The sequence below is a fragment of the Glossina fuscipes genome, unplaced genomic scaffold (genome assembly GCF_014805625.2).
Source record: "Glossina fuscipes isolate IAEA_lab_2018 unplaced genomic scaffold, Yale_Gfus_2 112, whole genome shotgun sequence".
NCBI classification, from domain to species: domain Eukaryota; kingdom Metazoa; phylum Arthropoda; class Insecta; order Diptera; family Glossinidae; genus Glossina; species Glossina fuscipes.
Window position 1 is genome coordinate 2,612,978 of NW_023998455.1, and position 17,474 is coordinate 2,630,451.

The 17,474-nt window shown below is 33.4% G+C and overlaps 1 protein-coding gene across 1 annotated transcript in view; it reads right to left on the bottom strand.

The window, feature by feature from the left end:
• LOC119639137 overlaps positions 1-17,474 on the bottom strand; it is a 91,029-nt gene that overhangs the window by 19,486 nt on the left and 54,069 nt on the right. The window contains exon 3 of the mRNA XM_038036364.1: positions 6,733-6,878. Coding sequence (XP_037892292.1) covers positions 6,733-6,878 — 146 coding nt within the window. The remainder of the gene's footprint in view (positions 1-6,732; positions 6,879-17,474) is intronic.

Below are 17,474 nucleotides of genomic sequence, written 5' to 3' on the forward strand. Positions count from 1 at the left end.
AATAACAACAACAACGACAAAAATAAATACACATGCATCGCTCAACACAGATTGATCTTCAAACTTCTATAAAACGGATGCTTAATGATACCGTGGCGTTGTTGTTATGATTGCGGTGCACAGTGTAATCTACACCACATACATAATCTATATAAAGCGATTTGCTCTCAACGGCAAAGCTAAGTAAGTATAGCGATATACCATAAAACAGAACATTTTAACTGTGACGTTGTTCTAAATACTCCTTAGCTTAGAGATGTGCGCATGGTGCATACAAACTTACACACACACACGCACACACACACACACACACACACACACACACATACATGCAGAGGCACGCACATATATACGTTTACTTTTATATCATATGCGTATCATTGTTATTGCCACCATTATGATTACTTTGGTCTTAATTGTTTTCATACTGTTTTCCTTTTTCTTCGCGAAATTTTTATTGAAGTGTTATAAATAAAAAAAATAAAGAAAATAAAAAAATCGCTTGAGATTATAAGTCAGTTTTATGACTATTCCTTTTCAAGCAGAATTTCACAAACTTTTTGACTTTTCACTTCCCATGGCATTCTATGATTTGCTTTAGCGAAACTCTTCAACATCAGAATAAAAATATTATCTTAATTATAAGAGAAAAAAATTTTATATTCAGCTATTATTAGTTAACTAATAATAAGCATTACTCTTCACACATAATCAATTGAGAACGCTCTGCATCATTATAATATTATCGTCATTAACTCGCCTATTAAACGTTATGAAATTCTTGCCCATTGTTACCTGGGCCCATGGTCACCTTTTTATAATAGAAAACATTGCTGAACGCATTTAGTATTTTTATATTCCTTATAGACTTTATATCATTTTCACTATCAGATATTATGTGTTATCATAATCTTTACTATCTTTTGAATAGCATTTGTTACCTGAATTACTGTCCATTACTGTCCGTTTACAATTCATTCATCATATTTAGCATGTATTACGTTATCATTATTTATTCCTATAATTTTTCAATTCATTTCATTTTTCATTTATTTTTCATAATTTTTTCAAAATCATTTATTTTTTTTTATATATGCATAAAGTATTATCCGTTATCTATTTAAGCATTTAAGCATTTTATATATTGTTAGCATTTCTTAGGCAATCTTTTCTACACTTCATATATATCCGTTATTTTATGCACAGAGTATTCAATATCCGTTAGATAATTTTTCTTTTCAAAATTTACTGCAATGTTCTTACCAGCTATCCTTTTCCGTGCATCTTACATATCATAGACTTTTGCTATTATCCGTTATTGCTTTCTACATATTCAGATTGTTTAAATCGTGTCATATGAGCGAATTATTATTCGTTACCCTTCTATGCCTAGAGCATTCACTACCTATTAGACAATTCTTTTCTAAGATTTATTGGTCTCGGGGCAATGTTTTACACGTTACGCTATTATCTATCATAAGTTATTGCTATTATCCGTTATTGATTTCCACAATTTTAGACTGTTTATATCGTGTCATATGACTTCATCATTATCCGTTATCCATTTACACAAAGAGATTATCCATTACCCATCTTAGATGTTCGACCTTCCATTTTACACATGTACACCATATACACCATAAACTTTTGCTATTATCCGTTATAGATTCCCTCACATCTGGATAAAACTTATACTTAACAATTTTAACAACTTATTGTTTGACAGCTTCTTATTTTTTTTTTTTTTAAGAAGTTACAAAGGTTGCCCGTAGAAGTAAATTATCACAAGCGCTAAAAACTATTATAAATTTTAACTTTACCCTACCGTCTTGAAGTGTGGGTTCTTTCGTGGAAGAAAGGCATCGCGGACCGCGGGGAACACAATTTGTCTTTGGTTCTAGTCTAACTACGCAGCAGACAGTATCAAATTGATTTACCAAATTTCGCTTTGAACTCACAATTTATTCACGCAGTCGCCCAGAATCAAAGGCCAGTTAGTTGAGTCTGATGGATTATGGATTATCATTAAAGTTTGTGTATTAGGAAACAAACAAATATTAACTCATTTAGTTGAAATCAGGAAACTGAAAAAGCTAGATAAGTAGATTCCCCATGAACTGGCGAAACTTGTTTGCTGATGCTTTCTCGTCACAAATCTGAACTAGGTTTGAATCGAATAATCACTTGTGAGTATAACTGAGGATACAATATGACAATCGCAAATTTTCAGCGCGGTGGTTAGGCAATGATGAATCACCAAAACGTACTCCAAAGCACAGTAGCGCAGGTATGGTCCTTTACGATTTCATGAAACCGGGTGAAACCGCCGATTATAGCAGAAAAAAGGAGGAAAACAGCCCGGATTGATCAACAGATCGACTCATATCTTATTGCGATATAAAGCCTGAGCACACACTGCGCTAATGGCCGTGACAAAACTAAAGGAATTGGACTTGGAACTTTGTTATGGCTCAGACTCCCCATATTCCATGTTCGCCGGTTCTAGCTCACCCACCTAAGTAAGAAAAAACGCTTTTCTTTGAAGATTCCACATTGTTCATCAACGTAGGCCTCTTGAAGAATGCGACAGACAGTGCAACGATTATCTAACATTTCGATACCTTATTATTCATGCCCTGATTTTTCAAGACCCCTAAAATAGGCCTTAGTGGCCGCAATAAACTTATCATTTCTGGCAAATGTTTCTTCCTGGAGTAAATACTTTTGAAACCTGTTAAAGGACTTAGAGGGCTTGACCTGAAGAATACGCTAAACGGGCCAATTCATGCAATTCCCATTCTTACCGGTTTCGTTAGTAACATATAATGTGTTGTTTTTTCTGATATGGGCAGCAAACCCGGGTCAGCTTTCTTCTTGGCGAAACATGCTCCTTTGATATGTTCATAGTCTCTGCTGTCTCTTTAACCTTAATACACAGATCATCCACTACCATATGCTAAACAATCATCTCATTCTAATGACAGCCAACTAACGATGAAGCGGCCAAAATGAACGGAAAGTTTTGATGATTGCTTGTCATGATTCAGATGATAATCTTTGAGCTGCGCTAAGTAGTTAAGAATAACAGCAACGTAATCACTTGGTCACTTCAAGTGATGCATTCAAAAGCGATTTGGGAATGACTGCTTTCCGTTTTTTTTTTTATCCCCTTGTATCATTGTGTGTTCACTGTGGCTAAAAGTTTTCTTCAAAAGAAAAGTTAAAAATTACTTTGTTTGGCCTTTTTGCCTCCGTCAAGTTAGTAGGTAGATGAATAGATAGATGGATAGGAAGGTAGGCAGTCATAAAAACCTTTTGAAGTGATAGTCTAATGCGTTTTTAATAATACCCGCCTGCGCTTGCTTAAAATGTCTAAATATACGCACGATAGATAACTATCGCTTCGGGCCGCAACTATCTGAAGCAACAATGTATTCGAATAGTTGATGTAATTGGGACGCCATACCGTATAAGATTAAATAATTTCTTATACACTTTATAGACCTTCGCATCCGAAAGCTAAATATTTTGATTATAAAAATTACACTAAGCAACGACTCTCCTCATTGTTATTGTTATTGCGTTTCATAAAATTAAGTCAAGGGGAGTTGTTTGTATGTAATTGTAAATGTAAAGGAAAAGTTTCCAATCGTTAATTGTCGATCCTATCAACGTGAATATATTCACGTGTAAAGAAAGATATTGTTTCAATGGCTACTATGTTAGTGTAAGTAAAATGTATTGGAAGAAGACTGCAGAAGACTGCTCTCTCTCGAGAGAGAGAGCGTAGGTAAACTGTTCTTCATTTGAAGGTACTACCGTTAAACTGTAATTGACCTTTGCATTCCGCCATTTGCTTGACTCTTCCTGCTCTGGATCCAAAGAGAAGTGTCAAATGCTTAAGTACGCGAACACTCCTAGAAAAGTTGCAAAGACGTCATGTCAGTTGATTATGTAAAGTGTCAGCATTCTTTTCCTTAATACCAGATGATGTTCCCTGTGCGTGTAGCAAGGTGATGATAGAGATTGGCCGCTGCTTAGTGGATGTGGGTCCAATCAGTAAGTGTTATGCCATTACCGGCTGGGCATACACTGTAGTTAACAACAAGCTTGGTATTTCGCACTTGATATTCGAACATGCGAACCTGCGAACACTGGAATAGTCAAAAAAAGCCGACCGTGAATTTGATTGCTTGGTATCCTTTTTTAAGAAGATGTCTAAGATCCCGTTATTATGGTGCGATCACAATTGAAAGCAATTCTATTAACTGCTAAACGCATCGAAGTTAGTGAATAATTAAGGAAGACGTGTGGTGTCACGGGAAACGATTTCTTTTGCGTTATTAGGATTTGTCTTCAAATTGCTAGAAATGTTGAACAGCCTTTTAAATGAACACAACATTGTTCTCACGTTTTAATCAATGTATTTTACTTTACTTTGGTGTAAGCTATAGTGAGTGCTTAGTCGGTAAAGGCATAACACTTCCCGACTAGGCTGCAACCATAATCTCTCTACATCTTTTTCTTTAATGACGTCTTTCTGATCGTCACGAATGATGGTTGGTCGGAATGATTGACCATTGAGCGCACACTCACTAGACTACAGCTCCCAATAACCTTTGTCTTTCCTCACTTCTTTCCGAACGTTATCATGCTACACGCAAAGAATATATTTTCTGACTGACCGGTCATCGAAGAACGTAAAATAAAGAGACAATAAAATGGACTGGTGACTAACTCGCTCGATACTAAAAAACCATGCCCTTCAAATTGGAAACCATTTTTGTAATATATTAGAAAGGGAATGTAATATATATGGGTGGTGGTAGAAAAGTGGGCGGAGTATTACTTTTTCGGGTGTGAAAATTGGTTTTTGAGAAAATCTCATAAATTCTGATTATTTCTTGATCAAACTATGCACATACATATATGCATGCCATACATTGAGGACAAATGTCTTGGAATCTAAAAGTGAAATATTTAAATGCTGATTGTAGTTGTTTTTTAAATGCAATGACAAAAACTTGAGCAAGTTCACTTGTTACAAAAAAAAAAGCAAAAAAAAAAAAAATAATAAAAAAATAAAAAAAAAACCAAAACAATGTATGCACTTGCACTTGCTTAAGTAGATGCACACACACACATATATATAAACACACTGTATATGAGTATTTGTTGCAACATTTGCTGCGTGACAAAATGCCATTTTTTGAAGTGATTAAACTGTGAGTGACTGACTGGGTTACTGAGTGAATGAGTGACTAACTAAATTGCAAGCCTGCATATATGTATAAATAAACACATGCATGCATGTATAAATATGTGTATGTGTGTGTGTGTGTGTGTGTCTGTGTATATGTATGCGTGTGTGTGCATATATATATAGTAAGAATTTAAAATGTATTCAAAAGAGTCAACAGGTATCAACTCAAGAAACCAAAAATTAAATTTAAAACAAAAAACCATTTAGAATAAATAAAAGCAACAACAAAAACTATATGAAAAAACAAAAAAAGAAACATGAAATCATGCAAAACTGAAACTATGTTTGTGTTAAGGCACAAAAATTGCATACAAAAGTGCATTTCCTGATTGTCGTGTGTAGGTTTTTGCAATTATTTGTATATATATATATATATATATATGTGTGTGTGTATATATGTATGCCTATTGCCTATTGCTTACTAGATAGGTAGGTAAGTAGAAACAGCTTAGAAACGTGACGTGTCAGGACAAATATGGCCGGAAGTGCACAATTGTGCAACTCAACAATTAGTAGCAGTAGTAGCAGTACTAGTAGTGGTAGTTGTAGTTAAAGGACTTGAGCAGCAGCAGCAGCAGCACCAGCACCAGCAGTAGATTTATTTTTTTTTTTCTTTTGTTCTTTTTTTTTTTTTTTTTTTTTAATAACTAAAACCGTATTACCTTTTTTGGTGAGTTGATCAAATTTCTATATATATATATAATATACATACATATGTGTGTGTGTGTGTGTTTGTTTTGTTTTTTCATTTTGGCATATTTCCACTATTATTATATATAATAAACATGCAAGCGGTCAGGATATAACGTACACTATGAACTTTAAAATGAAAGGTGCATTTGTCAGTCAGTCAATGTCTCAACGCAATCAGTTTAGTTAGTTAAAGTTAAAGTTGAACGCTTTCGAATGCATTTATGTAAACAGCAGAACAGACCAGAAATTGCATATGGGTTTCGCTTAACGCTTAACGCAAGGATTGTTAAATGAAATGGTTATTAACTTAAACCCGAGCATAACTGGTTGTTAAGGCTTATAGTTACTTTCTTATGGGTAGGGAACATAAGCAGGCAGGTGCAGCTTGTTTGGAAATAAAATTAAATATTTGCATATGTTTTAGATTTCAATTGACACTGACACTGAAATTATCCCAACAATTATGACCTGACGTTTTACATGGAATAAGAAACAACCCTCGCTTCGGTTTTGTTTTCTTAATTAGTGATAAAAGAATTTTTTGTTTTTTCTTTTTTTTTTGTTTTCTATCTTCATCCGGTTTTTTCGTTCATTTCCAACATCAATTAGCAAATGCGATGTTAATCATTAGTTTCATTTGTCTTTAATCAATTATTTATTGAATAAGCTCTCTATCGTTCACCCTCTCTTACCCTCTCTGTCTTTATATTAATTAAGTTATCCTTTGGTTTTTTTCATTATCATTTATTTATTTATTATATTAATTTTGTATTTACCTGCAGGAACATATCACCATCTAAGAGACCGTGCTCGAAAGCACCTAACTCTCGCGTACGATAGCCATCGTGATGTGTATGTATATGAGGTAAGATAGCACCAGCACCGTTACCACTATTCTCTTCTTTCTCTTTACGCATAACAACTAGAAGAAAAATTAAGCAAATTACAAATAAAATAAATCATTAAAGAAATCTTCATTTAAATTAATTGGAGAAGCGTGCAAATGTAGAAGTAAGCAAAAGAAGTAAGCGAGAGAAATGGATTCCAAACCGTTTGAAAAAATTTCGCATTTGGAAAATGAAAATGTTCTTCTTCTTTTTTGTTCTTTCATATCTCATTACTTTAAGACAGTTATATATATACCTATCAATATGTAATGTATATGCACATGTATGTATATATGTGCTGATATGAGGCACAAGTAATGATTTTTAACTCTTGGCTACTCTCACGTCATGAAGTATGGGTTACTTGAGGACGCATACACTTCAAAATGTATCCGTGCGACCGGTGGTGTTTTCGATACCGTTCGAGACCATTTAAAAAAAAAAGGTGTAACTTGTTCTAAATCGCTAAGGAGAGGTTTAAATGTTAATTAAGGAGTGATAGTAGTCTTGGATAGCGAGCAGTTCAAAATCTCTTCCTACGCCTACCCGTTTTTCGACAAACTTCCAAACCATTTAGAAGGTCAAACGTTAATAAAGAAATGGATACTTATTGAATAGGGTACAGTTCAAAATGTGTCCGTCCATTCGTCCGTCCGTGTTTCTGTTAAACTACTAAAATGTTGAAAAGGAAACCTATAACTTCTTCTAAATCACTGAGTAAACAATCAGATGCTAACATATACTCCAGACCATAGCATATTTTATATACATTAAACTTATCTGAAGTAATGATCATTCTTAGTTTATGGCCTTTGATGAAGTTCAAAGGTCAAACGATTCCCGCCACTTTGAACTTTATTCCTGAGAACAGGAACAATTAAAACAAAGACAAGAAACGAAAATTCCGAAACGCCAGAAATATTTCCCTGCCTCAATACAATGTGATGTTCGATGATAAGTTAATATATAATATGGGGTTCAAAGGATAAGTGAAGGTTCGAAATAAAACAAAATATTTTTATTACTCATATCCTTCAAAAACTTAAAAACAACTACGCCAGGACTTTTCTTTTCAGTTTTCGAAATTTTTCTAACACATTGGTTGATTTATTAATATTACACAGTCATCACAGTCTCAGCTAAAAAATTCTTGTTAAGGGCTTCTGTTATCTGGAAACCATCATCCTTAGAGTCATCCTTACAGTCTCTGAGAAGCTTCTGAACCTTTGATTGTCCGAATGTTTCATCGCTAGAAAGCTGCTTCAATATTTTGAACCCACCGACGCAATGAGTCCTGTTTTTCAAATAATAACTAAATTCTTTCTTTCCGGTAATATGTCGGCAGACGTTAACGCCCACATGGTTCACTTTGATATTTTAAATGCACTGATTTGTGAAATAAAAATTCTTTTAATTTTTTGAATACACATAGCTAATGGTATGAGAAGAATTGAAGCGTTAATTGAATCGATTGAATCTAATTATGGTCGTAATTCACTAATAAGTGAAATGAAACAAGGGCTTTCCAATTTCATCTTCGTCCCAGATCTCATTAGTGTTTTCCCTAAAATAATAAAGAAAAATTATGATTTATGGCAAAGCTTAACTAGTACTATGCCATGCATGCTTTGATGTCTGTTGAAAAAAAGGATTTTGCTATACTGGTATCCACAAATTCAATCGGTGAAGCTATGTTTTTCTAGCCCGCGATTATATATCGCTGTTTTCAAGACTTTTCAAAAAGACCAAGCACTAAACTGGTTTTCAAGCCACTCTTCAAATCGTCTCATCTCATAAATCTTTATACATAACTTTAAAAGTAAAAACCGAATCTATTCTAAAGGTATTCTATGCAGGCGTTACCTCGAAACTAAAAAACATAACTTGTTTTCAAAGCTTTTCTGCAAAGACCAACCACTCAATTGGTTTCCAAGCCACTCTTAGGAAGTCTTTATACAAAACTTTATACATAACCTCAAAAGTAAAAAATCGAATTTGTGCTAAAGCCCTTGTCTTCCGATGTTACCTCAAAGGTGAAAGACGAAACTTGTTTTGAAAGCCTTTCTGAAAAGACCAAGCATTAATTTGGTTTTCAAGCCACTCTTCCAAAGCATTCTTAGAAGGCTTTATGCATAACCTTAAAAGTAAACACCAAATCTGTTCTAAAGCCCTTGTATGCGGACGTTACCTCAAAAGCAAAAAATATAGCCTGCGTTGAAAAGCTTTCTAAAAAGACTAAGCACCAAGTTGGTTTTTAAAGCCCTTATTCTAAAGCATTCTTAGAAAACTTTATACATAACCTCAATAATAGAAACTAAACGGTTTTTGCAGCACCTGCTGAAAAGACTGTCGATTAAATTGTTTTTCAGGCTGTAGCTTCAGGTGAATTTGGTTTTAAATTATTGTTTAAAATAATAAATAATAAATTTTTGTTTATGGCTTCTAAGTGTTTTCATGCTTTACAACTATCCTCTCTATAACCGATTTATAACCGTTCTTAACCGCTTCGTTAAATTTTATAACAATAATTTAACATTTAAGCCGACTATTAATTTACGTAATAATATGAAAAATTTTATGCATTTTACAACTTTTTTCCAAATTAAACTTGGAAAAAAGCAAAAACGAAAAAAAAGAAAAAAAAAACAAATTACACAGAAAATATTTCCTGTCAATTTTTGCTTTTATTGAATGCATCATATATATATATATATGTACGTATATACTGCAAATGATTGTCTATACAACTGACAGTTATTAAATTGTTTTGCAACATTGTCTTTTTTATTACTACTATTATTATTTATATGTATTTTGCATCACAGTAACTATTTTTCAATAAACAAAAAAAACAAAATGAAATAAATAAATAAATAAATTACTATAGCAACAAAATGTTTTGTTAAACAAGATACTTTTCAAATATATATAGGTATGTGGGTAGAAACGTAATATATACACAGGTACTAAAGGTACCTGTGATATATCATAACAATATTGTATAGAATTTCTTGAATGGTGTCACCAAAAAAACTTCTAAAAAAAATATATTTTTTTTCTTTTCAATTATAAAAAAAAAAAAACTTGTTTACGTTGACCGCCTTTAGGAAAGAGGAACTTGTTGTTAATTGTCTTCATAGCATATACATAAGTAAAAATAAATTTCATTAAGGCATATCTTAAAATGGGCAGAAGGGAATCGAATATTTGACGAAATCATTCAATAAGTGATCAAAAACTGTCGACAGATGGGCTTCTAGTTTCTAAGCCTTAATTTTTGATGATATTTATTTACATTTTATACTTTTATGACTAGATTGAGGCAGATTGGGTTTGTCCCCATTTTGCCTCAAATGAGTCAATTTAAGTCAAACAAATCAGTTCTTACATATATATTAGCAGAGCCGGCTTTACCAGCCCTATGTCTTTTGCATGATACTTGAACTTGACAATTCAACCGAGAAGAAAAGGAGACGGACAAAGCGTCGGACAGACAGATAGACACGTTTAAATTGAATTAGAAAGTTATTCTTAATCAATCGGTGTAATAAAAAGCGGACTTTCCTCAAGTCCTCCCGGGAGTTGCACAATATGCTCTTGTCCCAGAAGTTTTGTATGGTATAACAATATTTTCGCCCACCGGCGAAAGCTGGGTCTATTCTATCAACACCCAAAAGGAAGCTTCAGAGACCCTATACTTGATTAGTGTGAAATTCTCCATTCGATTAAGCCATGTCTGTCCGCCTAGGTGGTGTGCGTTGTTGACACTCGCCTGATGCAAGAATTAAAATATCGACTTCAAATTAGTTAGAAACATTGGAGGTTTTTTCACATTCATCGGTATTGGACATGGGCGAAATTGGTCAGAGCGCACATCCGCGACAAAACGTAAACTGAACGTAATTCGTCTCTCAAAGAAACTGTAAAAGATAGAAGGATGAAATTTCCCACATGTACCTTACGGTGAATTGCAGAATTTATTTTATATTCGACGGCCATGCCCACAAAAAATAATAACTGATTAAATTTTTCCCTTTTTTTTTACCTTTTTGAGATTTTAAGCTGATTCGTCATAAGGTAAGCAACGCAGATTATTTAAAATTATTTCGTACATTCTTTGAATGAAAATTTATCATCCGCCCAAAAATGTGTTAGTTCGGACACACCACGTGGTCGATTAAGTTTTTTTCTCAGAATATCGTCAATAGGGGTATCACGCAAAATGATTTGAAGAGTAGAAGGCGACAAGCTAAGAATGTTAATTCGAAATGTAGCGCGATGTAGCGAATTAATTTTTTCATCACATTATCATTGCAATGGGTGTCAAATGAAAGGGCTTGCAGAGTATAATGCGATAAGCTAAGAATGTTAATGTCGGACTACACTTTTCTTAACAAGATCGTTTAGCGAATTAAAAGGGAAAGACGTACGACACACATTGCCATGGTAAAGGGCTTGCAAGATTCAGTCGCAGCCTAATATAAATTTCTTATTAGTTCAATGTGAAATTCATTGGATTTGATGTGATGAATCTTAAAACAGTTTCATTATTGAAGGATTCGATACTTATCGATAGCTGTAGACTGTTCTATTCGACAAATTGGTTCGATAATCGACAAGTAGACGATCTCTGTCTCCCTATGCTTTACCGCTGTATTACTTCGCAATTTTGTTTAGATTAACTTTAGCAGAGTGCCTAAGAACGTCCATCACATATATATAATGTCGTGTCACATATATGTGACACATGGCAGTCAAAGGGTTAATCAGTGAAAATATTATTCGCGCATTACCATTACAAGTAAATGTTTTTTTTTATTTATTTATTTAAGCCATTCAATAAATTCCACTACCTTCACCCCAAACAACGGGAAATTTATTGTGCTTGGCTTCGCAATTGTATGAAATATGTTTAAATTCTTGTACAAAAGAAATATAAACTATTTATTTTGAGGCACATAAAATTTTATTATAAACAAGAACTTTTGATTTTGGATCATTTATTTTTATGCATAATAATAATAATAATAATAATAATAACAATAATAATCATGATAATAATGCAAGTCAAAATGTTCAGCTATTACAATATGTTCAGTCAAAGATTTTAGCATGAATAATATGAAGTATTTCAATTTGTTTCTCGTTCGGTATTGGCATTTAGTGAAGGCATTTCATTTCGCAATCGAGTAAATTTCCTTTATAGAATTGCACGATTTAACACTAGCACTGATAAAGGGAAAGGACCGGAATTCTTCTTCAACTAGTATGTTAAAGCATTATAACATGCCTAAGACAGATAAGAAGCGCGACTATCACGTTCGCATATCTGATTTCAATTCCCAACGCGGTTGACCATACTTCATTAATATTAATTACGTTGTTAGGATGTATCGCGACCTAGAAGATCTATGGTACCCGCCCAAGCCCTTAGGCCTTCAGTTTTAGGATTTTTATGCGTCTGGTCACCTTCTTTGGATCGGAGTACCGTACCGTGTGCGGGATAGTAAAATGCTCGCCAAACAATTGCTATCTCATTCTGCAGATGGTCTCACATTCATATAGAATATTATAGGACGTTTCACTCATCCCTTGGCAGAATCTGCCTGAACCGGTATGGTACCTGAGGGAATTATGACCCGTGTAGAAGCCGGTGACTAAACGTAGGTCGCGTCTTCTTAGTGTGTGTCCTACCGGAAAACTTTATGAATCTTTTTTCTTGCCGTTATCCTACACAATATTGCTTCCATCGGCAATGCCTTTTATTCTGTGTCCAATACACAATACCGCCCTACTAGTGTGGTTTCTTCATATGCCACGGAACGGTTTAGGACTTACCGTGACCCTTTGGGCTCTCCTGTTAGCTAGACACTCAGCTCTTTCGTTACCATCAACACCCGAATGTCCGGGAACCAAAATTAAGTGCATATCATTGTCCCTGCCTAACTGACTCAGCGTTTGAAGACAGTCCAACACTAGCCTGGATGTTTTCAGAGAGAATTTATGTATTTGAACTTCGAATTCTGGCAAATTAAAAGAGAATCTAATGAGCGACCACTTCTTAGAACATAAATATCGAAAATATTTATTGTCTTCCAATAGGATGGCTAGTGGATATATCCACTCAAAACATTCTTGGAAATTGTTGAATTAAAAAAATTGGTTCTTTTCCAATTTAAAAAAGAACTCTTGTGACACTCGCTGTATTTAACATTACTTTTGCCCTGTTTGGGTTCAATATTTGGTGGAGTGGTCGATTGAAAACCAGAAATACGCATAATAATCATGAAAATATTTCATTAATTTTTTTTGGTTTCTTTTTTCTTTTTTTTTTTTTTTTGAGCTTGCGTTATAAACCACAAAATATATTAAACGGAAATCTAGCACATAACTTAATCAAATTTCATATCGCGGTAAAAACGCATAATCTGTACAAGTTCTTTTCCATTTCATTTCCTTTTTTATTTCTTTTTTTTTTGCTTTAACGGGATATTTAATACAATATTGAAACATTTTTTTTTTTTAGCTCAATGCATTGATGCGTAAGTGCGATAAAACAAATTACTTAAGGCCACGTAGGCTTTAAGGCGAATAGTTTTTTTCTTTTGCGGTGTTTACAGTAAAAATTCTTTTAACCGAACACGTACGTAGCTATAAAATTTCTTTCGGTTCATATTGTCTTTCGTTTTTAAATGAATTCAATTGAATTGGAAGAGCCTCCCTTTAAATGTGAGTAAGTTCTCTCTGAAAACTTCTAAGATTGCCGTACAGCGTTACACTCTTTGTTCAACTATTAATCCTTACTGAGAAGCTACGGCCATTATTTAATGAAGTAAAAATATGGAACGAAATGAGTTATGCTATACGGTTACTGCACTCCTTTCTTTTTCCGATATTGTAAGTAGAAAAAAATGACTGCCACATAAAAATTTCTGGTTTAGTTAGTTCTCCTTTCCTTTTTTAACGAGAGAGAGAGAGAGATCTATCAATTATGTAACATAGATAAAAAGTCAACTTCCATATATATTAAGTATATGAAATCAAAGAGAGGTATAGCGAATTGAAAAGAAAATATATATATTAAATATAAAATGGCATCTCCAACTAGTATTCTTATTACAAATTGGAACGGACTACGGACTGTATTCAGCAGACATTCATCTTTCGAAGGAATACCTGTTTCAATCGCTGACTCATTCTATGCCTGATTCTCATGACGACAGGCAAATGTAGACAACTTACTAAATAGATTCATACAGAAGACTTATCCTTACTTATCCTTCCAATGGGGTATTCACTTTCTTAGTCTATTCGAAAAAGAGGCTTATTTTTTTCCTCGAAGTTAGATAAACAAGTAATTTCAGATATGTTTTAAATTTATTAGAGATTAATTTATAGGTTTTATTTGAAAATAAAAAAAAACCCTATAACTTCTAAGGCTATTATGATGACTGAGGAGCTTACTACTTCCATTAGCATCATTTCATACCTGGTACAATGGTACCTTGTCACAATTTCTACCACATTTGTTTTCATTATTACTGGCGTTATTACTATTAGTGCCATGATCCATGCAATTGCTGTCTCTTCAGTTGCTATTATTAATACTGCTAGCGCTACGGTGATAATTATTCGCACGCTACAGCCGAAAGTGTCATTACTACATCTCTACTATCATTGTTAACGCAGGTCCTATTACTATGCTATTATTGCTATTGTGAACCCTATTGCCGGTCCTTGTCAAGATTTGCTACTCAGTCACAAATATTATTATTACTTCGCATTACATTGCTGCTTTTGCTATTTCTGATACCATCACTTCAACTACAATCAGTGGTAATACTCTTATTACTACTACTACTACTATTATTGCTATTCTGAAAGCTCTGCTATTACTATTACTGCCAATGCTAATGCTATCAACATAACATTTACCAGTTCCTTTACTCCCTTAGAAATATTGTTGTGGTTTTTGCAGCTATTATTGCTAATGCTATTTTCGATACTATTACTGCTATTGCGATTGCTATTAACCTCACACTTATTATTAAAAAAAATCATTACCACAGTTATTGCTAATACAATTGCTACTCTTACTACCCATGCAGTTACCATGCAGTCTCGTCGCTGCTACTGCTACGATTAAAGTTAGTAGTAGTGTTGCTCTTATGATTGCTATTACTATTATATTACTACTGTTCTTTTTCTGCTTGAAGAAGGTTTCACTGTTATTGTAACATAATAGGCAAAGATTGTAACAAAGTAATTGAACGCTTCATGTTTATAGCGATTATAATGTTACTAAAACCAATTTTCATAAAACTTTCTAATCATCTCGTGTACTACCACTTCTTGTAATGATTAGTTTAAAGGTCCACATTTTTTAGAAATATGTTAAGCTTGTCAAAACGTTTTTTCATTTTAAAGAACGGGAAATTTTGCAATTTATTAAATCAAATTCATCTATCTACTTGCATATAACATTCGGAAGGAGAGCAAAAATTTTGTAAATGATAAGAAAAAAAAAAGGAAGACTTACTTCAAGTGATCAAAGTATGAAGAAATTCAACTGAAGCCGAATATATAGACGGTTTCATGTACTTTGCTTCTTTTTTTTTTTTTTTGTTTATTTAATTAATTCATAACTAAGTTTATTACCGCTGTCATGCATAAATCTTTTTATTTTTATTACATATTATAAGCGTACTTTCTCAGTCATAATTTAGATTAGCAAGGAACTCTGTAAACCCTTAGCCTGTATTCCAAGTCTTCATGCATCGTATTTTAATAGACTTTTTCTTAGGAGTGTTAGTTTTTCATTTAAAGGCCTTCAAAGGGAATGGACTGTTATGATGGAAATTTTAATATAATTTTACCAAAATTTATTACATATTTCTTGTGCGTGTGCATAAATACATATATACACGTACACTGATTAGCTAATAGCCTATGTTTACTCATTTGTTTATTTTGTATTTATTATTTCCATAATTTTTTATAATAAAAGAAAAAAATATATATTATTTTATGTCCTTTTTTCTTGTTTCGTTTCTTTTTTTTTTTTAACATTAAGATTTATTCAGATGATAAACCAAACCTAAATCAAAACTAAAAAAAAAAAATAAAAAAAACAAAAAAATAACCTAGATTGAGTTAATGACTCAGACCTATAGAATGAAATGAATGAAGTGAAATTCATTACAAGTGAATGAACGAAATGAATTTTGACCTTAACTTTGATAAAATAGAAAAGTGTCAAAAGGAAGAGTGCTCCGTGAGTTTCCAACGCAAAGAACTCAAAAACATGAAATGCACGCATCAGAAAATTTATAAAAGACATATAACATCGGGTATATTCTCTTGGATGCACTACTACTTAAGGGCTAACACAAAATATTGTCTGTCATCTTTGGTGTGTAAAGAGTCTTGTCACTTGTTTCCTTATTATACCCTTTTCAAATATCACAAACAAAAAATCCAGAGCTGTAAACCGTCTTGACCTTCTCACTTCAAGGTTATCGTTGAAAAAGCACTAATCCATGGGTTTCAAGTTGTTATAGCCTACACCACTTATGCTACAAGTTTTTTTGATGTTTACTTGAGATAGAATCACCTTTAATTATATATATGACTCGGGAATCACTTTCTGAATCGATCTGAATTTGTCTGTCCGTCTGAGCGTCTAATATATATCTTTTTATGCTCAATTTTCAGGTCGCAATTTTTGAAATATTTTGATAAAATTTGCTGCATCTTTGGATCCAAGACAAAAGCCATTAAAAATGGTTCGGATCGGATCATTTCCTATATAACACCACTAAGCTGTTTGCCTGACAAAGCCGTTAAGATATTTCGAAATGTAATCGATGTAGAAATTCTTGCTCGTGATTTACTCTCATTGGCAAACTGACGTCATTGAATCTTTTCAAGTGCAAAAAAAAGTCAGTCTCTAGATCATCTCCTATTAATCACACATGGTCCCCTAATATTTGGAATGTTAATCTTGGTACTTCACTCGATCAGAAAATGAACTGTAATTCCTCCATTCAATCAATAAATAAATAAAGCAAAAAGTTTGTTGGACTTTGTAAAGAGATGATCGAAAAAATTTGAAGATCCCTGCATAATAAAGTGTTCGTCTATGGCGCTTGTAAGACCTACTCTAGAGTACAACTCAGTTGTCAGGCTTGTCAAGCTATTCCTTTCAGATAGATAGTTTAGAAACCGTTCAAAAACAGTTCCACTTTTTTTCCTTGCCTGGGATACATCCTTAACTTGCCTCTTCCGCCCTACGAAAATGCGTTAAACTTAATTGATTTATCGGTGCTTGAGAAAAGATGGCATTTATTAAGAATGTCGTCTTTGTTTGAACTGGAAGATAAGCTAGGAATAGGTTGATCATTGGATTGGGACGACCACATACTTTTGTCAGCTGTGGAAGGGAACGAACAAGCTTGACGATTCGAATACTGGCCGATGATTTCCATGTGAACCATTCAACCATCGTTGATCGTCTCAAAAAACTCAAATCATTTAAAAATGTTACTCTTTAATTTTTATTTTTCCTTTTTCATAGTAGACAGTGTTCAACAATGCCTGGTAATTATATGTCAACTGTTTAGTTTCCTTCG